Genomic DNA, 26,575 nt, shown 5'->3' on the forward strand with positions numbered 1-26,575 from the left:
GACCCACTCCACATGGAGTGTGGCCTCCTTCTATGCGCTGGCACACGGTGTCAGACATTTGTCGAGCTGTAGACTGGGGGACACCTAACACCTTCGCGGGGTTCAAAAACCTTCGTGTAGAGCCAGTTTCTTCCCGTGTGTTGGGTAACAGTAGCGTTTCTATTCCTCCGTAGCGGCCTGTTCCTAGGCTTGCTTCCCCATTGTCTTGCCAAGCTGAAAGAACAAATAGGGAAGATTTGAAGCAATCTTTCACCAAAGGTTGAAATCCCTTCCACTAACTTTGTGTGGGCGGAACAGCCAAGTGGCCTTCTCCAGCAGCGATGTACTCACCCTTTGGCCCCTTGGTACCATGGTCAGTGAATTTGAGCTGGGGCTTTGGGAAGGTTACGACCTTAAGCGTAGCTTTTGGGGCACGCCACGGCTTGCCAACAATTGCAGTGCCACAGGGTTGTGACAGTGTTTGTGTTGTGGCGTTTTCTATAGGACCCCATATGTTGTTCGACATAACTCGTAGTGACCGACAGATAGGGAATGTCTCAGTTACGTACATAACCCTCGTTCCCTGATGGAGGGAACGGAGACGTTATGTCCCCATGCCACAACCTTGAACCATTCGCTGTTGCTGGGACACGGGGAATGAGGGTTAAGTACATAACCGAGACGTTACGTTAGTAACCGAGTACTTTTTTTACTATTTTACCTCCATTGAATGTAGTGTTGATGGAAGGTAGTAAGTAATGTTGAGTAATGCTAGTCCATCAATCAGCATGTGCTTCGAAGTTGATGTTTTTTACACTATTAATAACATTTTGCTTTTTAAGCAGGAATAAGCTGATAGTCCCTTGAGGGCCAAGACACTTGTTAATTTTAAAAGCTAATGAAATATAAACTGTTATATACTCATAACCATGTACAGTATACACACACTCCATAAAGACCTTATTTTACAAATAATAATGCAGTCAGGAGATGGTCTGATGCAATGAGTGATTTCCACATTTTTAAACATTTAAAATGCTGCACACTAAATAATCTATCCCTCATACTTACAAAATATGTATGTAAATTAATGACAATATGGGACAAATATAATGTCATTTAGTGGTGGCAGGTGGGATAATAAGGTCATTAAACGATAACTGAAACTAAATGAATATGCAATATCATTGACGAAAAAAGACAAGATTGTAGTTAAAAGAATAAAAACATTACCAAAACTTTTTTTATTTTTGCTGAAAAAAGTTGTGCCAAAACATTTCAGAGTGCTGTATAAGACTCTATTATGCGAGTTTTCATGTTTGCGGTTGCCAGATATCAAGGGATCAAATCCCCCAATCAGGAATGAAAGAGCAACTTCTGATGAAATGCAAAAAATAATTTCCCTAGTGACAACAATAATTGCAATTTAAATCAAAATAATATATATATTTCATCATTTTAACCATTTTACAGTTAGAGAAAAATATAACAAAAATGTGTACGTTTCCACTGACTAAAACTAGACTAAAACTAAAACAGGAAAAGTTGACTTAATATGATAAAAATGTAAATTAAATTAAAAAATAGCTGACAAAATGAACACTAGCTCTCACAAGTAAATGGAAATTTTATAAAGTTTAAGTATTTTTATGCTAAAGTTCTAGCTTCCACAGCTGCTGGATTTTAACTGTAAATTTTTATAGTGTAGTAGTGATGTCTGTTTTCAAACAGGATGAACAGGGAACTTCTGAGAAGGGCCAGTGTGACATTCAGTCCTAAAAAGCCTGTCCTGTCCTCTGGTAACTGGATCTGAGGAGGCCTTAGCATTGATGAACCAGCCTCAGATCTCCTCACATGGACACCACAGTTTCATCACATGACTAGACCCCTTCATGAAATGCTCAAGTCCACTCTGCTTGAATGATTCCGGATTAAACAGCTAATTGAATCAGTTAACAGACTTCATTGAACCAGCATCTTCCATCTTCATAATCATGTGTATTGTGTCATTGCTTTAACGCACCTTTGACAGCTCAAGCCTGGGCAGGCCTCGTATTAATCACTGCTAACATGCCGTCTACTGGGAGATCCTCAAGTATATTTAAAGCTCTGATTGGAGTCTCCACGAATACCAGCATCTTATCAGCTCAATCCTAACAGATCCCCAGAGAACTCAGGGTGTCATACCTGGTGACATTGTCTATTTTAAAGGTGCTCTAGAACATTTTTTTCACGCGAAATATACAAGTGATACAAATGTGATACTAACTGGGATCACGTTAGGGCGACTGTATTTAGTTACTGATGCCGTTGTCAAAATAAACTAATAACAGGGATATTTGTCACCCAGGAACAATTTATTCTTTCCCATTCTGATGCTCGGTTTGAACTGTGTGATTGGCTGATTACAAATTTGCCTTAACGAGCAGCTGAACAAGTGTACCTTATAACGTGGCCATAAGTAGTACCATAAACAAAATGTATGACAAAAAAATACATTTATCTGGTGAAAATGTTGGACATCATAAGGTATTTTACCTTCTTGTAGGATAACAACAGTTTCCGAGAATAATAATGTCAGGACTCGGGTATGATCTGTCCTTCTTTTCTTCCTTTTTTTTTTACTTTGTTTATTTTTATATATTTTTTTTCGTTTTCTACTCATTTTTCTACACTTGTTTTCGTTTTGTTTCCTTTTTTCTCTCTCTCTGATTTTTAATATTTTTTCAGTTTTTTCTTCCCTTCGCTCTAGCGCCAGCTGATCTCGCTCAGCAATCTAGGGTGGCAGATTACTCTGTGCAGTTCCATACCCTGGCCGCTACCTGTGGATGGAACACAGAGGCCCTTATCGCTCGCTTTGTAGAGGGTCTCAATGACTCAGTCAAAGATGAACTGTTCTCCCGCGAGGTTCCAGAACGGTTGGATATTGTGATCAGTCTGTCCCTCCGCATAGACGCCAGGAGAGATCTACGCCGTCGAGTTCGAGCAGACTCCGAGCCTGTCACGTTCGTCCCTCCATCCCAGACTACAGAGGAGTGTGAGCCTATGCAGGTGGATTGCTTGCGCCTCACGCCCAAGGAGAAACAGCGCCGCCTGTTGGAGGGTCTCTGCCTGTATTGCGCGGCTCAAGGACACCGAGCTCACTCCTGTCCAGCTAAGGCTGCTCGTTCGCCACATAGAGTTAATTTGAGTGGCACTGCCAATTCCCCTGCTCACAGGTCACGCACTCTTCTGTCTGTGTCTCTGTTTACTAAACACACTTTTTTTAAGGCTTCAGCACTCGTTGATTCAGGAGCAGAGGGCAACTTCATAGATGAAGAGTGGGCACGCGTTCGGGATATACCCATCCAATCCCTGCAGTCACCTATAGTCGCTCACGGACTCGATGGCAGGCCACTTATGCAGATCTCTCGGGTCACTGATTCAGTGAGTCTTCTTACCTCCGGGAACCACCGGGAGGACCTCAGATTCCTAGTCTGTAAATCTCCATCTATCCCTTTGGTATTGGGTCATCCTTGGCTCATTCGCCACAGGCCGAACATTAACTGGGCAGACAATGTAGTTTTGTCATGGAGTCAATATTGTCATACACATTGTCTTCTGTCTGCCTTCTCCCCGGTCTCTGTTTCTGTTTCCCTACAGGAGGAGGAGGCAGAACTTTCTCGAGTTCCTGCTTGCTACCATGATCTGCGGGCGGTCTTCAGCAGGTCCCGGGCTGTATCTCTTCCTCCTCACCGACCGTATGACTGTGCCATCGATCTCCTCCCTGGTGCTTCTCCACCTCGCGGACGGCTGTATTCTCTCTCCGCGCCCGAGCGCGAAGCGATGGAGAAGTATTTAAGTGATTCTCTGGCAGCCGGTATTATTCGTCCCTCTTCTTCTCCGGCCAGTGCGGGGTTCTTTTTCGTGAAGAAGAAGGATGGCTCTCTGCGCCCCTGTATAGACTATGGAGGGTTGAATGATATCACAGTTAAGAACGGGTACCATCTGCCGCTGATGTCTTCGGCCTTCGATCTCTTGCAGGGGGCCGAGTTCTTCACGAAATTTGATCTTCGCAATGCTCACCATCTAGTGCGGATCAGGGAGGGGGACGAATGGAAGACTGCGTTTAACACGCCTAGCGGGCACTTTGAATATCGGGTTCTCCCCTTCGGCTTATCCAACGCTCCAGCTGTCTTTCAAGTCTTTGCTTCAGCGGCTGTTAGAGAATCAGCTGTTCGTTAAGGCGGAGAAGTGCGAGTTCCACGTTCAGTCAGTTTCGTTCTTGGGACACATCATCTCGGTGGGGGGGATTCACATGGACTCTGCGAAGGTGAGGGTTGCCTCCGAATGGCCGACACCTGATTCCCGCAAGGCGTTACAGCGGTTCCTGGGTTTCGCCAATTTCTATAGGCGATTCATCAGGAACTTTGGGCAGGTGGCGGCCCCTCTGACCGCGCTAACCTCCACCAAGGTCAACTTGCGTTGGTCAGCGGATGCCCAAGCGGCGTTTGATGAATTAAAACATAGATTTACTTCAGCCCCCATCATGGTAACTCCAGATACTTCCCAGCAGTTCGTGGTGAAGGTGGATGCATCAGAGGTCTGTGTCGGTGCCGTGCTCTCCCAGGTATCCTCCATAGATAACAAATTGCATCCTTGTGCTTTTTTTTCACACCGTTTGTCTCACGCAGAACGAAACTACGACATCTGTGATCGCGAGTTGTTGGCAGTTCGACTGGCTTTGGGGGAGTGGCGTCACTGGCTGGAGGGAGCGGCTTTCCATTTCTGGTGTGGACTGACCACAAGAATTTGGAGTACATTCGGTCTGTACGCCGGCTAAATGCCAGACAGGCTCGGTGGGCGCTCTTCTTCGGGCGCTTTGACTTCACCCTCTCTTATCGACCCGGGTCCAAGAACGTTAAACCCGATGCGCTGTCTCGTCTTTTCGCTTCTCCAGGCGATCCGCCCCCCGACACTATAATACCTCCGGGGTGCGTGCTGGGGGCGCTTACCTGGGGAATCGAGAGGCTCGTCAGACGAGCGCAGGGGGGAGTCGGGGTGCCCGCGGGGTGTCCCACGGGCCTGCTCTTCGTGCCCAGGTCAGTTCGCTCCGCCGTTCTCCAGTGGGGTCACTCCTCCAAAATCATGTGCCATCCAGGAGTGAGGAGGTCGCTGGCTGCCATCCGCCAGCGGTTTTGGTGGCCTGCCATGGCGGAGGATGTTCGCCGGTTCGTGGGGGCGTGCCCGGTCTGTGCTCAAAATAAATCCTCTAATTCTCCTCCCGCTGGTCTGTTAATGCCGCATCCCATCCCATCCCACCCCTGGTCCCATATTGCCCTGGATTTTGTAGTAGGACTCCCTCCATCCAGTGGCAATACTGTAATTCTCACCGTAGTGGATCGCTTTTCCAAAGCTTTTCCTAAACTCCCCTCGGCTAAAGAAACGGCCCGGGTGGTCACTGATCACGTCTTCCGGATTCACGGCCTTCTGGAGCACGTGGTCTCTGACAGGGGGCCCCAGTTCGTTTCGCATTTTTGGAGAGAGTTCTGTCGACAGATTGGAGCGTCCGCGAGTCTGTCGTCAGGCTTTCATCCACAGACTAACGGCCAGACCGAGCGTGCCAACCAGGATCTCGGTCGGATGCTTCGCTGCCTGGCATCCCATAACCCCTCCTCCTGGAGTGATCAACTCACCTGGGCAGAATATGCTCACAACTCGCTACCGGTGGCGTCTACATGTATGTCCCCGTTCATGTGTAGTCTGGGTTATCAGCCTCCTCTGTTTTCTTCCCAGGGCTCCGAGGCAGCTGTCCCCTCAGTTCAGGCTTTTGTTCAGCGTTGTCGCCACACCTGGAGGAGGGCCAGGGAGGCGCTTCTCGGAGCTAGGGGACGCGTTAAAACTGCCGCAGACCGCCACCGAAGGTTGACGCCCCATTATGTCTGCGGACAACGCGTGTGGCTCTCCACCAAGGATTTGCCACTGAGAGTCCCATCACGAAAGTTGGCACCTAAGTTCGTGGGGCCGTACCCTATCTCCAAGGTCATCAACCCGGTGACGGTCTGTCTCCGGTTGCCCAATTCTCTTCGTCGTGTGCACCCTGTCTTCCATGTGTCCAAAATTAAGCCTGTCTTGTGTTCTCCCCATTCTCCTACTGTGTCTTCCCCTGTCGCTCCCCCTCCCCTTGTTATGGTGGACGGTTCTCCTGCATATAGGGTTAGGAGAATCTTAGACTCCAGACGTCGTGGGCGGGGATATCAGTACCTGGTGGACTGGGAGGGGTACGGTCCGGAGGAGAGATGCTGGGTTCCAGCCCGGGATGTCCTGGACCGCTCGCTCATCGACCAGTTTCACCAACGCCGCCTTTCCTCGGGAGCGCCGGGAGGCCCTCCTGGGGGAGGGGGTACTGTCAGGACTCGGGTATGATCTGTCCTTTTTTTCTTCCTTTTTTTTACTTTGTTTATTTGTATATATTTTTTTCGTCTCTACTCATTTTTCTACACTTGTTTTCGTTTTGTTTCCTTTTTTCTCTCTCTCTGATTTTTAATATTTTTTCTGGTTTTTCTTCCCTTCGCTCTAGCGCCAGCTGATCTCGCTCTGCAATCTAGGCTGCGGCTTGTCTGACGCACCTGTTCCCTCTATCTCATTACTCACCCTATTTATTCTGCTTGATTTTCACCCATCCTTGTCACTGTGTTCTGTGACCTTTTGGCGTTTGGCTTCGGTTCTGTTCTGGTCAGTTCGCTTGTTGGTTTGTATGCCCAGTTAGTGTAACCTGTGCTTTGCCCTCAGAGGATTTCGGACCGCTCTTCTGGTTTTCGACCTGGACTGTTTTTGACTCTGGTACTGCCCACCGTTCTCAGCCCTGTCTGCACCTCGCTTGACCCCTTGTCTGCCCGACTATTCTCCTGCCTGCTGCTTTGGATTTGTTGCCCCCTCTCTCCTGGCGTTCTCGGAGGCTGAGCGCATGACCTGCCCGCTGAGCAGTGTGAAGTCAAGACTGTTTTTTGACGTTAAGACGTCCTCATTAATAAAATACTATTTTTCAGCCTCATTCCGCTCTTGGGTCCTCATCTGTCCTGACAAATAATGTGACTAGATAAGTGTTCCTGTAGCTCAACTGGTAGAGCGTTAGCTAGCCCAAGGTTGGGGGTTCGATTCCCCGGGAACACATGATGTGAAAAAATTGATAGCCTGAATGCACTGTAAGTCGCTTTGGATAAAAGCGTCTGCTAAATGCATACATTTAATCATATAGAATTTAGAATTTTTAGAAGTACTTTTCATTTATTTATGGGTTAAAGTTCTTTACAGTGGAGAAAGGTGTGTATGTACGCAGGCATGTTACCGTTGTCTGCAGAGGAGTCTCTGTTTTCCCTGCTGGAGCTCAGTGCTGGTAGAAGAGGCTCCATGTTCATTATCAGCTGTTTATGACTGAGCGAAGTAAAGCTTCTGCTCTGACCAAACTGAGACCTGATACAGCCATAGAAACAAACAAACATGTTAAAACAGGAACTTCGGAAAGTGAAAGAGAAATAATTAGAAAAAAAAGGAGTTTTTAACAAAAATAATTTGATCGATGTATATTTTTAATGTAGACTATGTAGACATGATATCATGTTCCCAATACAAGATGTTAAGGTCCAATTCTCACTATTAACTATTAACTATGATGTTTGCCTCAACAAATTCGTAATTTGCTACTTAGTAATAGTTAGTAATGTAGTTAAGTTTTGACATGTGGTCAGATTAAGAGATCTAATACATAGTCGTAGAATAACGCATTAATATTTGATTTATAAATACTAATAATCAGCCAATATGCTAGTACTATTCAAGCTAGTTATTAATGAAAATTGGTTCTTTAAGGGCACCTATTATGCCCCTTTTTACAAAATGTAACATATGTCTCAGATGTCCCCAGAATGTATCTCTGTGAAGCTTCAGCAGACAGAAAGCAGCTGTCACAAGGCATGTGAGTACTAAACTAAGTTTTCTTTCACACAATTTTATGTTAAAAACACACATAAGTTAGAAAAACGGTTATGTCTGTTTAAACAGCTGTGAAAGAAATAAAAGTAGAAATAAAAGTAATAAAATAAAAGTGTAACTGCTCTGTACGGAACAGCTTCTACAGCTGTAATAAGACAGCATTTCTAATTTCAGCATTTTCTGTTTTTAAATGCTCTAGCGTGAAGAAAAACACAGTTGATTGTGTACGGCTCACTGAGGGTGTCTCTGCTAATACAGCAATGTCCATCAACGGTCGTGGGTGGGGCTTGCAAAATGCCACACTTTAGAGATTCTGTGACTGCTTGTGATTTATTGGGATTAAACAGCGGGTGGATTTTTATCATTATAGGGTGGTTGTGTACATTTATGTTCAAACAACAGAATTTTGCATAATAAGTGTCCTTTAAAATAACATGTTAGTTTCTTTGTTTATATTTAAACAAGTTTATTTTTCTTGCAGTCTTTTAGCCATGATGAAGATCTGTGTGTTGAAAAAAGTATTATTATACTTGATAGTTTCACCTTCTGATTATTTTGACTTCTCCATTCCGTAAGTGTTGCTGGTATCACTTTGAAATACCTTTATTATTAACGTTGTCATAGCATACATAAGAATCAAAAACAGAGTCCAAATTTGTTTGTTTAATTGGAAGGGTAGGAAATAAGATAAATTGGGAAAAAAAGGCTAAATATATATTGTGGCCTTTTTAAACCATATGAACAGTATATATATAAATATCATATATATATAAATGGAGGCTGACCTGTGTACAACAGGAGGTTCTCTCTGAATCTTTGAACTGGCTTCAATCACTTCTTTAGCCACCCGACCACTGAAATCAAACCAGAAACAATAATATTAAATATCAGCTTGTCTGATTTATGGTTTACTTCCACCAGATCACTGCACAACCTCACCTGTAGCGAAATCTGCTTCCCTTGAAAAATATACTACTGCTGGACACAGTCTTGATCTGACTGGACTTTGCACATCTAAATCAGAAAAAAAAAAAAAAAAAAACAGTTTACCAAACAGTAGCCAACAGTTTGCCTCTGCTACATTTATATTTAAACCTGTTACAATTGCTTTTATTCTGTTGCCAAAAAATAGCAATGTTCTCATTTCTGTTTAATCTTTTTTTGCTATATTTAAATCACTTCTGCAGCTTTTCCCCTACAGTGTGGCCAGACCAATACAAGCAGCTTGTGATTGACTGACTGATGTGTGTGTGTTAATATGAAGACAGTGTTGTTGTTTGACAGAGGCAGGCCTGCTGTCTGGCTGGCATTTAGGCTCTTAATTAAAGGGCTTTCAACAGTAACATAACACCCCTCACACAGAGTAAGACATCAAGGCACTTATATCAGGATCATTCTCAGCAAACCGTGCCATCTGTGTGCTGCGTTTGTCCCCATGACCTCATACTGATATAATTACCAGGATCCACAGCTTAGTCACATTATAAGAAAGATGTAAAGATGTAACTGTTAGCATGGAATGCAAAATCTATCTCCAAAATGTATATTTCAAGCTTTCATTGATATATCAATATGATATACTTTAACAATACAATATATACCAATACTGACATATCCACTTGTTGTTGATGAATGACATCATAAAATATTCAAACTATGGTACGTTTGAGTTGCATACTATATTTTATTATGTTTTAGACTTGCATTGGCCTCACTGTTGCAGTAGTCCATCAAATTACAGTTTTAATGAAAAATAGGACTGTAAAAATACTGCCTGTAAATAATGTGGTGTGGTGTACTATATTTGCTATTAGACATTTTTGCACTGATCTAAAACGCCAAAAACATTTGTATTTAACAAAGTCATTGAGTCCTTTTTATTTAGTTTGAAAGAAACTGCATAAAAAGATTAAAAAAAAATGCTACTTAGATTTCCATTATGATGAAGAGAGAGAGAGAGGGAGGGAGGGAGGGGTGAAAGGACGACTCTCACTTGTAAAAAGCCTGGTTTTCCACGGCACATTTCCACAGGTGCTTGCAGGCTGCTGGTGTGGAGGTGTGGAACGTCAGAACCAGTTTCTTCTGCAGAGAGATGAAAGGAAAGAATGAATAATTGATGTGTGGAACAGCAAAGGTAGATACAATCAACTTAAGTGAACGGGGAAGGTCACAGCGAGTAAGGACATAAAAAATCTATAAATTACACAGAGATGGAATCTGAGCACAATGTCATAAATAATGAGAGACCCAAATCTGTGTGCATGTTAGTGAGAGTGATGTGTGTGCGGGCAGCAGGGAGGCTTAACCGGGAACAGAGCAGGGAATATGAGAGTTCGGATCAATATAACCTCATAACGGCACAGTCAGTCAACCGGTTAGAGACGCTTTGACTGGAACGAACACTACTGTATGTACACCACACTTATTAACCATCGTTTACACTATAGACAGCAGTGGCTTTTACAAGCACTCACATTAGTGTAATAAATTAGTTAACCCATGAGAAGCTGTGCATCCCTGTGATTTGACAAAGATTGTGAAACGTTGTTAGTCACTATCAACAACCTACTGTGTGATGAAAATCTCAAAAGGCCAATGAAAGTTACATTTATTATGATTAACAGTCGCAATAAACAATTCTCCTGAGTAATATAGTTATTAGCCAGTTAATTGAATGTTGAATCAGTTTAATGGTTCATAAAAACTCTGCTATCAGTTTTATATTTTATCACTAAGATAACAGATGGTGTTATACTGGGGATACAAGTAGAGGATGTTGTTAAGACCTACAGATGTGACTTTATTCACACACTCTTCCAAAAAAATAATAAAAAAAAGGTACAAAATCTGTCATTGTGGCAGTACATTTTCAAAAGATACTAATATCTACCATTTAGATACAAGTATGTACATTTAAAGTGGTAATATGAAACTTTAAGGTACTAATAAGCAATCTTCAGGGGTTAATAAGGTACAGAAGTGCACCTTTTGTCACAGCTTTTGTAACTTTTTTCTGTGAGTGATATAACACAGTTGTATATGCCTTATTGATTTTGCAAAACGGTTGCTAATATTACAGATCAAACATTTTCTTCCGAAAAGGTTTCTTAATTTCCGGGCAATTTTATGTTCCAGGGCTGATTTTTTTTCAAGCAAATACATTTCAGCATTTTTAACTGGAACCTTAGAGGCTTTTTTCGATTTTAAAATCCATTACAAGTGAATTATTCTATGTTTCATGCAAAGCTGAATAACTCCAACTTTACTCCAGTATTTAGTGTCACATGATCCTTCAGATATCAAAATATTATGCTGATTTGCTACTCAAGAAACATTTATTATTATCGCTTAATATTTTTAATGGAAACCGTGAACCTTTTTTAGGATTGTTTGATGATCAGAAAATAAAAATAAAAAAGAATACAGTATATATAAATAAAATAGTGCTGACAAATGATTAAACGCAAATAATCCAAAATAAAAGTTTTTGTTTAAATAATATATGTATATGTGCTGTGTATATGCATGTATATATTTCAGAATGTTGTATATATATATATATATATATATATATATATATATATATATATATATATATATATATATATATATATATATATATATATAGACGTAAATACATGCAAATATCTTCAAAATATATATAGTATGTGTGTGTATTTATATATACATAATAAATATACACAGAACACACACATTTGTTATGCAAACAAAATATTTTATTTTGGATGTGATTAATCGTTTGATAGCACTAATATATAACAATTTAAAGATTTTTACTCACTCTTAATTCATCCTTGCTGTATAAAAGTATGAATTTCTTTCTAACAATAGTGCACACAGAATTAAACAAAGAAATATTTCTACAATATAAATTGTTGTATATCATGTATTTTATCACCACCCAGGAGGATATGAACTGATTTATAATGAGTCACATGTTGGATTAATAACCATGCATGAGAGGACGAAAGCTACGTCAGCGCTGTAATGAAAACGTATAGTGGGTATTGGTTTTCTGCAGGGTCAATATGCATTGGATTCCCGTTGACACGTCTGAGATTACAGTGAGGTAAATGTGCTAAACTACCAACCGAACTATGTGACAGCCTGAGCCCAGCAAATATACGTTTTGGATCAAACGTCCCGGGCTGAAGCGGGGGTGAATATGTTAATGTTAGGCCGATGTGACAGAGATATATATGAGGCCTGATAAAGTACTGTAAAAAACAGACGTGTCAGGAGAAGAATCCCATTAACCCCACGCATCGTGTAATCTAAGACTGGAATCGATAGATGGAGTCCTGAACAGAACAGTGAATCCAGAAAGAAATCACATCATTAAAACAAAGCTAAATGTCAGAGCTCTCACCCAAGCTATGACAAGAGATGGACCACTAATCATCTGGGTTTAGGATGGGCATCCCACACTAAACTAACTGGGATTACAAACTGTGCTACGTCAGGTAGTATGTATAGCACAACCCTAAAAACATAACCCTGTTAACCAGAGCTGGGTAGTAACTGATTACATGTAATCTTGATTACATAATCAGATTCCAAAAATGTAGGACACGTTGCATTATATTATTTAAAAATGCTGAAATAATGTAATATACTGTATTTTCTTTCTGTATTCTGTACACTGTATTTCCCGTCATAGTTTAACATCAAATTATATGCAATTTTACTGTATAATATTGTTAAATTTGTGTTTTTCATGTAAAATAGATTGATTTCCCTGTTGGTGTTCCAATGGTGTTCAATGTTCCAAATTGATGATATATCACATACAATAAAATTGTATATAAATAATTTATTTATTATTATTATTATTATTATTATTATTTGAGTAATGCATTTTAGGATTTTCATGCTTTAATGCTATTTAGATCTGTTTATTGCACTATTTTATTTAATCTTTGTGTGTGTGACCCTTTGTCTATTATATTATTAATATTTTATCACTTTTTTAAAATATAAAAGGTTAAAAGTTGAACATTTTTATAAGAAACATTGGATTCAGTTGTGAGCATCATAGCAATGATGAAACCAGATATAGCAATTATATTATTTATTTCTTTCATGTAGATGTCGACATATTAGGGATTTTATTGTTTCATGAGGCGGGAGATATTCTTTATAAAAATTAACAATAATGACTTAACTATTAAAAAATTAATTATTAAATAAAATTAATTTTAACAAAAGCAATGCCTCATTATTGACACACTGGCATTTTTATTATATTTAATTTTCTTTAATTAAATTTTATTGCTATATGAATTATTCAAATTATCTACAGGGAGCTATTTTTTTGTATTGTCCTGATGAAAATAAATAAATAAATAAAATAAAATCCTCAATAAGCCACACAATTTGAGGTATAATTCATGTCAGGAGCGCAAATAGTGCTGGATGAGTTATATAAGAAGTCTCTAAGGTCTGTTCAAATGCCTGACTCTAAGTATATGAATAGTAATTCAGAAATCATTCTGTGAGATTCGAGTAGGAGAACGGGTCAGCCGTTGCTCAACCTCCAGGGATAGTGAACAGTCTGCACTTCAACACTTCTGGGCAGAATAGTGTCTATCACAGAAAGACACGTGCACTTGTGTGTGAAATACAGTCACATGTCCGGTATAAGTAAATGCACACACATCAGTTTCAAGTGTGTGTGAACATGCAGAGAAAGACACTCCAGTGACAACAGCACACAATGATTTTCCCTGTTCACACATACAGTATCAACCCAGAGACTCTCAGGCTTGCATGGGTGGTGACCCAGACTGGCGATGATATAGTGCACAGAAAGAACCAATCACACACACAGATCTAGACATACACTTTAGTTTCATACCCATCATATAATATGCATAACTTCACAAGCAACCCAAGAAATATGTAATAGCTTTAAACCAGAGGTTCTCAACCTTTTTGACTCCAAGTCATTTGTGATTTACTGGATAAGGATTAAGTGTACATAAATTATAATCTTTTTCTTCACAATATTGTAGAGACTGGCATAATTGGAAATATCTGGAAAGCTTATTTTAATGCTTGTCATGTCAAGGGCCCCTGGTTGAGAACCACTGTTTTAAACTATGTAGATAATTTAATAAGTTTATTATATCTATATACTAAAGTTTGGCAACACAATGTCAGGTTTTATATAATTTGAGTTTTCTATTATAACAATGTCAGTAATATAGCAGTGCATTTAGATTCATTCCCCCAAAAAAGGAGGCTTTAGGATTTATTTCAATAATTTATTTAAAAATATTTATTCCATACTTTTCAACAATATTTATTTAAAATATTTATACAATCTTTAGTAAAACACTCAAGAGCAGAGTAATAAAAAGAGAAAGTAAGGAATTTAAGAAAATGACCCCCTATTGTCTATAAAGGATAATATGGCACAAAAAAAAAACATATATATATATATCTTTTTTTTATTCCAATTTAAATCAAAAATGAATATTTGTTTTTTTTTTCATTAGGATATTAAGCAAAATACTGCATGCTTTTCATAATTGTGCAGTCCTAACCGACAGTGTTGCCTGTGAAATACTCATGAATACTCTATGTTGGGCACTACAACTAAAGACTGATTAAAATCAGCACAGATATGTGGGTGAGGAAATGTACTGAGGCTATATAGTCATAATTCATGAGTTCATCAATGGCCATGATGTATATGTTTACTCACCAGCAATGGAAAAGTGCACACAGAGAAAAGAAGACAGAAGCACATGTAAAACTAGATTTAAAGCGCGACACAAACAGAATGCCAGGCACAGGACGCTGAATAAAGACCTGTTCACACCTAGATCCAACTATAACAAAAACTACAGTATGTTAGTACTCACACCAATGGATGTTTTGTCTATTATAATATTCAGTTTTGTCATCTGGAGTCTTAAATGCATGAGCTTTTCAAAGTTCTCACTGTCAGTAATTTTATCGTTTAACAGCTGGGGGGAAAAAATCATTCTGACAGTGATTCCAATGATTATTTTTCCTTGTTATCATTATAGTTGTCATGTGGACATCTCTTTTTTCATATAATCAGAACAATTATAAAAACTTTATAATTGTAGTTATCATTAAAAATATTGCCCTTAGTGTGAACAGGACTTAAATCTGTACTGGAAAAACAAAGCCGCTTTGATATCTGCATTAAAATGGTGAGGTTTAAGAGGCAGTTTATGTAGGGTGACCATATGTGGCTTTCTAAATTGCCTAAAATGTATAGGTTTGGGCTTTGTTTTTCTGTTTTCATACTGTTCACAGTGTACAGTAAGGCAGGATCCACAGAGAACTGTTAAAGCAATGTATTGTACACGTACAGATAATGTATGAGGACTGTAAAGAAACTGTCAGTAGTAAAACAAAGGCAAAACCAGGACTATTTTATTATTATTTGTTTTCATGAAATCCTGACTAGGACACATGAGGGGATAAAGAGGATGAACCTGTTTACTAGGCTTTATTCTTTATGAATGCTTTAAATGAATTTATAATTGTAGAATGAAGAATAGGGGCATGGGAGTGTTAATAAATATATAGGACAGTGCCAGTGAGTTTACCAAAGCTCTCAAATGAATGTAAGATAACACTATTGAGTTTATAATGTCCTTATGATGTAATGTAAAGCATAATGATAATCTAAATGGCTTTAGGTTAGGTTTCTTCAGTATTATATGGTGGGTAAATGCATTATGAACCATATGACAAAAATGAATTAGAGTTTTAAAAAGATAAGGTTTCTTACCTCTCTTTGCACTCCAATCACATAAAACGTTTTCCCTTCAAACTTAAATTTGCTGACATCTGCCCTGCAAGAGTGAGGGATACAAATGAAAGTTACAAGTGTGAGGCGTTCAGTGTAAAAAGGTTGATGTCAACAGACACTCTAGCGCTATGAGAGGGAAACTCTTCAAAAGCATTCATCGGCTTGTTGACTGTGAGCTGGTGTTAACAACCGTACAGAACCTCATATATCATACAGATCAGGAGCACCCACAGATCGCTCACCCATCCGCCGATCGACTGGCCTTACATAATGTCTGTGAGTCACAGCACACAGGCTTTCAACTGTCTGTCGGAAAACAGTTTTATTTACAAGCTCTCAAGCTGATTTTGAGGAAGAAAAGATTCTTATTGCAACTCAATTTGCAAGGTTATTGCATCAGATCTTTAAAAGATATTCAAGACTTTCATTGGCGATGCATCCTTGATATATATATATATAGAGAGAGAGAGAGAGAGAGAGAGAGAGAGAGAGAGAGTCTGATTTCAGAGTCAGAGTCTGATTTCAGGCCTGTTTACACCAAGGAGGATATCTATAGTGATAATAGCTAACATTTTAATTCCACAAGAATAGGAAATTCACACCACTGCTAACATTAACAACACAGAGGAACAATGTTGTTGGAATCACTATCAAACCTTTTTTTCAGCTCATGAACATTTAATAACACTGGCAGCAAATCAGATTCAACTCTAATTTAAAAGAGATCAAGCATTTAAAACAGCAGATGACAAATCTCTACAATGCACTTCCCAAATAGAGCATTATCATCCACTGGTGTGGACACTAACATGGCTATAGTTATTTTTATAGTTATTGGTGTGAAAAGGCCTTAACATACAAACCCGATTCCAGAAAAGTTGGGACACTGTACAAATTGTGAGTAAAAAAGGAATGGAATAATTTACAAATCTCATAAACTTATATTTTATTCACAATAGAACGTAGATAAGATATAAAATGTTGAAAGTGAGACATTTTGAAATGTCATGCCAAATTCTGGCTCATTTTGGATTTCATGCTATACATTCAAAAAAAAGTTGAGACAGGTAGCAATAAGAGGCCAGAAAAGTTAAATGTACATATAAGGAACAGCTGGAGGAACAATTTGCAACTCTTTAGGTCAATTGGAAACATGATTGGGTATAAAAAGAGCCTCTCAGATTGGCAGTGTCTCTCAGAAGTCAAGATGGGCAGAGGATCACCAATTCCCCCAATGCTGTGGCGAAAAGTAGTGGAGCAATATCAGAAAGGGGTTTCTCAGAGAAAAACTGCAAAGAGTTTGAAGTTATCCTCATCTAGAGTGCATAATATCATCCAAAGACTAAAACTTTATAGGTCAAAAAAAGAAGCCATATCTAAACATGATCCAGAAGCGCAGGCGTTTAAAAATGGACCGTGGCAAAGTGGAAAACTGCACATACTGCATCAATTACAACATCATGGCTGTGTAGAAGAAGAATCCAGATACTGAAATGGCCAGCCTGCAGGCCAGATCTTTCACCCATAGAAAACATTTGGCATATCATAAAGAGGAAGATGCAACAAAGGAGACCTAAGAGAGTTGAGCAACTAGAAGCCTGTATTAGACACGAAGGGGACAACATTCCTATTCCTAAACTTGAGGAAATTGTCTCCTCAGTCCTCAGACGTTTGCAGACTGTTATAAAAAGAAGAGGGGATGCCACACAGTGGTAAACATGGCCTTGTCCAGACTTTTTTGACATGTGTTGATGCCATGAAATTTAAATTCAACTTATTTTTCCCTTAAAATGATACATTTTCTCAGTTTAAACATTTGATATGTCATCTATGTTGTATTCTGAATAAAATATTTGAAACTTCCACATCATTGCATTCTATTTTTATTCACAATTTGTACAGTGTCCCAACTTTTTTGGAATCGGGTTTGTACTCCTACACCAAAATTAGCAACTATCAGAATAATTATACACCAATGGAAGGGTAACTACTGTTTATTATTATCATTGCTTATAATGGTCAAGCTCGTTCAAGTTGGGTGGATTCTGATCAGCTGGAAATAATAATTCTAAATGTGTTGTTTTCTGTGCTGTTGTTGTTATTATTACTTACAAAATTAGAACAATTATTATAATTTTCCAGTTATAGTCATCATTATAGTTGTCATCCATGGTTACAATAAGGACTTAAAGGGATAGTTCACCAAAAGAAAAAAGAAAAACAATTCTGTCATTAATTACTCACCCTCATGTTGTTCCAAACTCGGTTCTGGAGGCCCAGAGTCCTGCAGAGTTTAGCTCCAACCCTAATTAAACAGATCTGAAGCAGCTAATCAAGGTCTTACTAGGTATACTTGGGGCAAGTTGGAGCTAAACTGCAAGACACCAGCCCTCCAGGATCAAGTTTGGTGACACCTGACGTAAGAACTTCGTTCATCTTCAGAAAACAAATTAAGATATTTTTGATGAAATCCAAGAGCTTTCTGATCCTGCATAGAGACAGCAACACAACTGAAACATTCAAGGCCCAGAAAGGTAGTAAGGACATCATTAAAACAGTCCATGTGACATCAGTGTTTAAACCGTGATATTATGAAGTGACAATAATACTTAAGTGCTCAGAGAAAACAAAAATAAATAAATAAATATATCAAAATTGTTGGAAAATAAATTCAATTAATTCATCAGTCTTTGATACATTTTCATTTTTGCTCTCTTTGCCCAAAACTATTCTAGTAGCTTCATAAAATCATGGTACAGTAGAACCACTGATGTCACATGGACTGGTTTACCAAAGTCCTTACTACTATTCTGGGTCTGGGAACATTTCAGTTGTATTTCTGTCTATGGGAGAGTCAGAAAGCTCATGGATTTCACCAAAAAGATTTTAATTTGGGTTCTCCAGATGAATGAAGGTCTTACGGGGTTTGGAACGACATGAAGGTAAAAAATTAATGAGAGAATTTTAATCTTTCGGCAAACTAGCACTTTTTAATATACCAGAATAAGCTACAAAGTGGAGACTAGACTTACGATGAGATCACTTTTACTGTTGTTCACCAAACTGTTGGATACAAAATCAAGTACTTCAATAAGAATCCACAAAGCCAACACAATTTTGTGCCAGGTGAAAATACTTCCCTATGGTGATTTCACAGCATGTTCAAGGATTTTATGGATTTGTTGCATTGACCAACATAAAGCTGATTGGTTTAAAAGTGACTTTTGTTTGAACTGTGTTTAATACACTAATGACAACCGACAGTCAGCTTTTTTGTCTGGAAAGTAAAGTAAGGTAAGGTAGTGATGGCAAGTGAATCTGAAAAAAATGAAGATATATAAAAGTGATAAGATGGTTACCATTTTAAAAGGTGGATCCGCTTATTTCCCTGGAAAACCACAAACCCTCTTGCAGTGAATCCCAGAAAGGCTGTGGATCCTGTGAAATCCTGAAATCAATTAAATTAAGCTTCAGATTCATGATGTTTCAGCATTTCATTCCTTTTTAGTTTTCATTTTATGTTAACCTTTTTATTTGTTTATTTTTTTTTTGTCCATGTAAATTTACTAGATGGACGTTTTCTTTTTCTTTTCCAGCAGATGAAGTTCAGTTGCTTTGACAGATATTTGTTTGGTCGAGTCAGTACCTTGCAGGGATGTGGGTCGACTCCATATGTGTCCAGTGTGTGAGCCCTCTGAAGAAGATTTAACTCGGCGAGGGCAGGACACTGTCCCCTACAGAAACAAACAACTCAATCTTACAATACGATCTAGTACAACTAGGTCACACCAAATCTTTAAAACTATAAACTCTAAATGATCAGAGATACACATACAATACTGGTCAAAAGTAAAAAAAAAATATAATATTCATCAAAGATGTGTTAAACTGAACAAAAGTGACACTTAAAGGGATAGTTCACCCACAAATGAAAATTAGATGTTTATCTGCTTACCCCCAGGGCATCCAAGATATAGGTGGTTTTGTTTCTTCAGTAGAACACAAATTAAGATTTTTAACTCAAACCGCTGTGGTCTATCATATAATGGAAGTGAATGGGAATCACGGCTTTGAGAGTCAAAAAACATATGCAAACAAAACCAAATTAAACCCTGCGGCTCGTGTCGATACATTGATGTGTAAAAACACAAAAAGATTGGTCTGTGCAAGTAACTGAACAGTATTTTTATCATATTTTACCTGATGTCTGAACTTTCCTGAGCACGTTCGTGCATCCTTTGTCAGAGGCACTTCTTTCTTCTTCTTGCTTTATGGTGGAATGCAGACTTATAAGTGCTATACCGCCATCTATCTCTCAAATGGACCATTGACACTCCTAATCGAGATTGTAGATAGAGTGTCAGTGGTCCATTTGAAGATAGGTGGCTGTAAATCAGAGGCTAAAACAATATAAATACTGTTCTGTTTCTTGCACAGACCGATCAATTTGTGTCTTTACACATCAATCACAGGGTTTAATTTGGGTTTGTTTGCATATGTTTTTTGACTCTCAAAGCCATGATTCCCATTCACTTCAATTATATGACTGAACGACTGCAATGGTTTGAGTTAAAAATCTTTGTTTAAGTTAATTTTGGGGTGAACTATCCCTTTAGGACTTAAATTGTTAGAACAAAATATTAAGCACAACTGTTTTCTAGATTGATTATATGGCTTACATTTGGTGTTTTATTTCTTCTCACCTCAGCTCATTCTGGTGGATCTCCATGATCTTGCGCTCTAGTTTGAGGGACTGTTTGGGGAAGAGCTTGAAGTCGCTGATGTAGTCTACAGGATGCTCCTCAGGATCGTAGTCCCCAAGCTCAGCTAAAACAAGACAAAAAATCATCAATGACCAGATGAAAAGCTGAGGAGCCAACAAGAGACTTCCATCTGTTCCTGATCTAAATAAGGTTCATATCCATCGCTGGTCGCTTTATGGGCAGGGACATGTGTAAAGAGGATTGAAATATGACTTTTCATTAGTTAAAAAGCTTCCAGAAGAAAATGTCTCAGTAACACCATGTTATATATATTTCATTTCTTTCTTATGGTTTTTGGAGTGAAGTATGACCTGGCCATGTTCTTGACAGCTTTCATGAGATTGATTATACTGAGATCACACTGCTTACTTTAACATGAAAGCAGCCGCAGATCAGCCGTTCTGGCTTCAGCTGTAAAGTTAACATGCTCTTTCCAAATGAAACTGGAGTCTGAAATAGTACTCAAGCTTTGGTTACATCAGAAAATGTAATGAAAAGTGTAATTGACTGTAAAATTCATCTGAAGATGAGATTGTATTCCTACCCTGTACTATACAGGCTCCAAGATACGCAGCATCAGCGAAGGGACACAACAGCCTACCGTGGTACACATCTCTCTTCAGCTGCAGGTACAGAAGATACCTGACAACAGAAACAACAGTAGAGGAGACATCAAAACAAGAGTTTTAGTGTTATTTTGACATGAAACATTCACCATGGATTCTCTTCCTTTGGCTACATTCACAGAACAAGCCAAAGTGTCAAATTTCTATTTATTTATTTTCTGTTTTTGGAGGGTAAATCCAACTTCAGATTTTGGATCAGGATGTTGACATAACCCTTTAAATATGGCCCACATCAGACTCTGAATAAGATAAATATGCATCTATCCCAACATGTTTATAATAATATTATTTTATCTTCAACAAGTCTCATATTACATTTTAAAATAAAATAAAAATGTTATTATCCCTTATTATTATTTTAACTTTTAATTTGTTAACCACTTTTGACTCACCAAAGTAGGACTAAAAATAACACCTCTATTTTATAATTGAAATATAGTTAAAGTGCTCTCACCAAACATAAGCATTCATGGTATGCTAAATACACACACACACACACACACACACATATATATATATTAGAGTAAGGGTTAGGGTTCAGTACAGTACAGACCAAAAGTTTGGACACACCTTCTCATTCAAAGAGTTTTCTTTATTTTCCTGACTATGAAAATTGTAGAGTCACACTGAAGGCATCAAGGCTATTTGAGCAAGAAGGAGAGTGATGGGGTGCTGCGCCAGATGACCTGGCCTCCACAGTCACCGGACCTGAACTCAATCCAGATGGTTTAGGGGTGAGCTGGACCGCAGACAGAAGGAAAAAGGGCCAACAAGTGCTAAGCATCTCTCGAGGAACTCCTTCAAGACTGTTGGAAGACCATTTCAGGTGACTACCTCTTGAAGCTCATCAAGAGAATGCCAAGAGTGTGCAAAGCAGTAATCAAAGCAAAAGATGGCTACTTTGAAGAACATGAATATGACATATTTTCAGTTGTTTCACACTTTATTGTTATGTATATAATGCCATATATAATTCCACATGTGTTAATTCATAGTTTTGATGCCTTCAGTGTGAATCTACAATTTTCATAGTTATGAAAATAAAGAAAACTCTTTAAATGAGAAGGTGTGTCCAAACGTTTTGTCTTTACTGTGCATATATATATATATATATATATATATATATATATATATATATATATATATATATATATATATATATATATACACAGATATATACAGTACATATATACAGTATACATACGGTAATATATATGGTTTGCGGGATATTTCAAGCCATTTCAGAGGTGAAGCAAGTTATCACATTTGATGAAAAATTTGATGAAAAGAACTATTGGAATAATGTGCCCTCCCAAACAGATTTCATCTTGACTTACGGGGTTTGCACAACAGGGTTACAATGCATTGGCCAAACACTTTTTGTGCACTTGCGCATTTCTGTTTTCTCCATTCTCGCTCTTTCTAACCCACTGCACTCAAATCTATTCTTTATATTAAATATTAAACAGAGAAAGAGTGGGGGAAAAAAATAACTATACAGTAGCTGTTTTCTATGTCAAACTGAGTTTTAGCAGGAAAAAAAAAAAACTGGTGCGGAGAAGAAACAGCTTGAATGTTCACATTAATGCATCTATGCATCTCTTGTCCATCACAATCCCTTCCTTCCTGTTTCACATGATGTTCCCATTTAACTCAAATAACCCAGGCTCCCCGTTACACTCTCACACACATACGCCTTTGCACTCTTTCAAGCTTCTGTCTGGCCACAGGAACATCCCGGTTTTGCAGCGCGCAGAGAAAGAGAGGAAGACCCAGAAAGACAAATACATTTATCTTCACAGTTCAGATGGTGCACATGCACTGAGCATCATGTTGTGAGAGCAGCACTAATGAGTTAGTCACACTAACAATCTGCGAGTGTGTATGTGTGTGTTTGTGTATCTATGCAGATGTCCGTGTTTGTATGTGTGTGTTTGAGATGGAATCAAAGCTCGCTTTTGGACCGTAGCTCTCTGATAATGTTAGAGGAATATGTGACACACACTGACAGTCTATTCAGAATATTTTTGCTTCCTTTTGAGAAAAAATAAATAAATCCTGTTAAAATAAAACTGAGGAGTAAACATGTTTCATATTCATTTTTGGACAAATAAGGATGTCCAAAATTATGAAAAGAAAAATCTAGTTCAAAACAGGAAGGTTTATGTTTAAGTAAAAAGTTTTTGACATTTTTCTAAGTATTATTATTTATTATTATTATTATTATTATTAAGTATTATTAATTAAGTATAAAAACAATATTATGAACTCAAACTAACCTTGTCATTGCCAAATTAACTGATATTTTTGTGTGGTTTACAGTTTGGCCTCTGTGTAGCATATTTATAGTTTAATTATTTTAAAGCTTAAATAATACATATATTAAAACAGAATTTTTTTTTTTTTTTTTTTTTTTTTTTTTTTTTGCTATTATAAAAGAAAGTCAGGAGAACAGGGTCTAGGAGGACCATGGCTTTTGGCTCTAACATAACATTTTTTTTTTAAGAATTAAAAATAATGAAGGCAGATATCTAAAACCTCATTGTAAGTTTTTTTTTTTTTTTTTTCATGGTTGTCTTCATTACAAAATGGTCATCTAGATATTTTGCCCAAAAAATATTAAATAGATATCCCTATCCCTATCATATGTTGCACTGGAAATGTCAATTTATTCTAATGAATCGTTTCATCCTTAAACACAGTGCTCTCTCTCACGTGTAGCTCTGGAAAGATTGATTCATTGTAATAAATAGTTTCATCCTAAACAGACTTTCTCATACAAAGCTTCGGAAAGCCTGATTTAATGCGGAGAATTGATTCGTTCTGACAGTTCATTGTAAATAAACAGATTCCAGAAACATTATGCAGTCCCAAAAGTATGTATTTTTGTTTCATCATCTTCAGCTAAATCAGGGAGTGTTTTATTTTTTTTATATAGTGCGCATAACTGTATCTTCTCAAATTGAATGTTGTTTCCCTAACGAGGATTGTTCATTCAAAAACCCACACTGATATATATACAGAATAATGATCCAAATATTTCACAAAGACCCACCCACCTAGAGATTTCAGTCCTCGTCACTGAATAGAGTGAGGCGAACACAATGAGATTTTGGAATATGTGCTTAATTATTCTGAAAATAATGTACAAAAAGTTACAAAAATTAGTTTCTCTTTTATTTTGCACAAGATATATATACAGTATATAATTTCTTTCTTCTGGTTTTTGGAGTGATATGACCTGAGTCATGTTCTTGACAGCTTTCATGAGATTGATTATAATGAGATCACACTGCTTACTTTAACACGAAAGCAGCCGCAGATCAGCCGTTCTGGCTTCAGCTGTAAAGTAAACATGCTCTTTCCAAATGAAACTGGAACAATCTGCCCAGGAGGCATTTTTTAAAATGCAAATCTCTTCCAGAGGATCCTCCGTCTTGTATTCTAGACTTGAGAGATTCAGTGCTGTTTATGCTGTGACTGGCCCGGGTTGTTTTAATCTTATTCTAATGCCATTTGACCATTAGAGCACAGTCCTGTTACCTTGTCAGCTCTTCCTTGATCTTGATCGGCTCCTGAGGGTAGAACTTCACCCTGAAGCACATAGTGTACGGCTGCTGACCTAAAAACAATCAGACGAGAGCAGAGAGAGACTCACTTGAGGGTAAGCCAGTAAATGTGAGAGAGATTATGCAGAGAACTGTAACCGAGGGCATGAGGGGAGCTAAAATGATTATATTAATCCTTGAGATGAGGGAAACCCCTCTGGTGAAGAATGAAATGAAGTCTTCAAAGATAAACGTAATGAGTCTGAGAAGTTCAAAGCTTGGAGGGAAAGATTGATTTCATTGACGTCACCACGTCACTTCAGAGAATGTCTGCTTCGAAGAGTCATTTCACACTTTGTCTGCAATCTCTCTCCGTCTCTTTTCTGATTGGGAGTGACGTTTAACTTGAGTAAGGTTGGTGACGTTAGCAATATTTCTGTGACATTTCACAGTTTTCTACATATATTTACGCTTTGATATGATGTGACTGACACAGAAAATCGTAAGCTGTCTGCACACAGCTCATATTCTCCAAAATGGCGCTACACTGATGTGGAGAGACGCAGAGGAGACAAATTGTTGAATAAAGTCTATATGTTTGCTTTATTCGCGTGCAGAAATTATTATCGTAGCTTCATAACTTTACAGTTTATGGTCTGGACCTTGACAGTTTAATTTACTTGGCAGTCAATGGGACAGTCACAAGCCTCCTGGTTTTCATTCAAAATATCTCAAATTGTGTTCCGAAGACGAATTACGTTTTTATGGGTTTGGAACAAAATGGGGTTAAGTGATTAATGACAAAATCTTCATTTTGGGGTGGAGCATCATTTTAACTTTCATGGTGAAAGACGACCACTGGCTTAAGTCTTGCACAAAGTTTGCACATTTCTAAAACAAAAAAATATTTCCAATATTGCGAGACACCCCCGTAACCATCCCCCCACCCCCTATTGTATATTGCGCGCAAATGTGCGCATCTAACCTTCCTAGCACACATGATTTTAGTTTTGATTTGATCTCTTCACAAATCATGCCTCCCATTTTTATCTTGTTTTTATTTGTTGACCAAAAACATCACTATTGCCATCATATTTTTTGCTTTATTTAACTTAGTTCATCACCAAAATGAACACCGTTGAAATTACTGAATTTTGCCTGCGAAAATTTGCCTGAACAACCCCGTATCAGATCTACAGGTGGAGCTGGGGAAGGGGAAGGGTTTCTGATGCACCATATAGAGTTCCATGACAGAACTTGGCATTTTTGTTTCTAGATATGACTCTCTCCTGTACCATAAGTCTGTACTATTAGCTGTGGTGTAGTGGTCAGATAATGATATGCTAAACTTTTGACCTGTGGTGCAACATTGTTTGAATTTGTGTTACAGTGCAAATGACAACAATGACACTATGTTCACAATGTCTACTGATACAGCTGAATCTGCCACACTAAGGGCAAAAACCAAATAACTTACATTTCATCTGTTTCACGACTGGTTTGCTCGGATCCAACCAATGCTGTAAAACAACAACAAGAGAGAAATTATTGACTGCTGTTCACTGACAGCTAAAGATGGTGTGACAAATCAAATTTTTTATGGTAAGCACTTTGGACAATCATCCTGCTCGGGAAATGATCGTAAACAACATTCCCACTCACATAACAGACATTAATATTACAACATAAATGACTGTAAATAATTCACTGCAGTGCTGCTGGGAGGTTTTCTGCTTGACTGAAGAAACATTGTCGTACATACAGTAGGGTAAAACCCCTTGGTCGGTTGCCATGGTAACTTTGCTCTGAATTTAAAGCCAGTGTGATACTTAAGGATGAAATATCTACCCTGGTGAAAGTGTGGAAACAAGC

General features: G+C 38.3%; 1 protein-coding gene across 1 annotated transcript in view; it reads right to left on the reverse strand.

Moving 5' to 3' along the window:
- The window catches only part of LOC127962871 (FERM domain-containing protein 3-like), a 57,453-nt gene that overhangs the window by 14,021 nt on the left and 16,857 nt on the right, over positions 1–26,575 (reverse strand). Inside the window, exons 3-13 of the mRNA XM_052562469.1 lie at positions 26,181–26,223; positions 24,699–24,777; positions 21,074–21,171; positions 20,470–20,593; positions 19,413–19,500; positions 19,126–19,214; positions 15,746–15,809; positions 9,944–10,032; positions 8,890–8,964; positions 8,736–8,804; positions 7,307–7,431 (exon numbers count right to left, since the gene is read on the reverse strand). Coding sequence (XP_052418429.1) covers positions 7,307–7,431; positions 8,736–8,804; positions 8,890–8,964; positions 9,944–10,032; positions 15,746–15,809; positions 19,126–19,214; positions 19,413–19,500; positions 20,470–20,593; positions 21,074–21,171; positions 24,699–24,777; positions 26,181–26,223 — 943 coding nt within the window. The remainder of the gene's footprint in view (positions 1–7,306; positions 7,432–8,735; positions 8,805–8,889; positions 8,965–9,943; positions 10,033–15,745; positions 15,810–19,125; positions 19,215–19,412; positions 19,501–20,469; positions 20,594–21,073; positions 21,172–24,698; positions 24,778–26,180; positions 26,224–26,575) is intronic.

The sequence above is a fragment of the Carassius gibelio genome, chromosome B8 (assembly GCF_023724105.1).
Source record: "Carassius gibelio isolate Cgi1373 ecotype wild population from Czech Republic chromosome B8, carGib1.2-hapl.c, whole genome shotgun sequence".
Taxonomy (NCBI): domain Eukaryota; kingdom Metazoa; phylum Chordata; class Actinopteri; order Cypriniformes; family Cyprinidae; genus Carassius; species Carassius gibelio.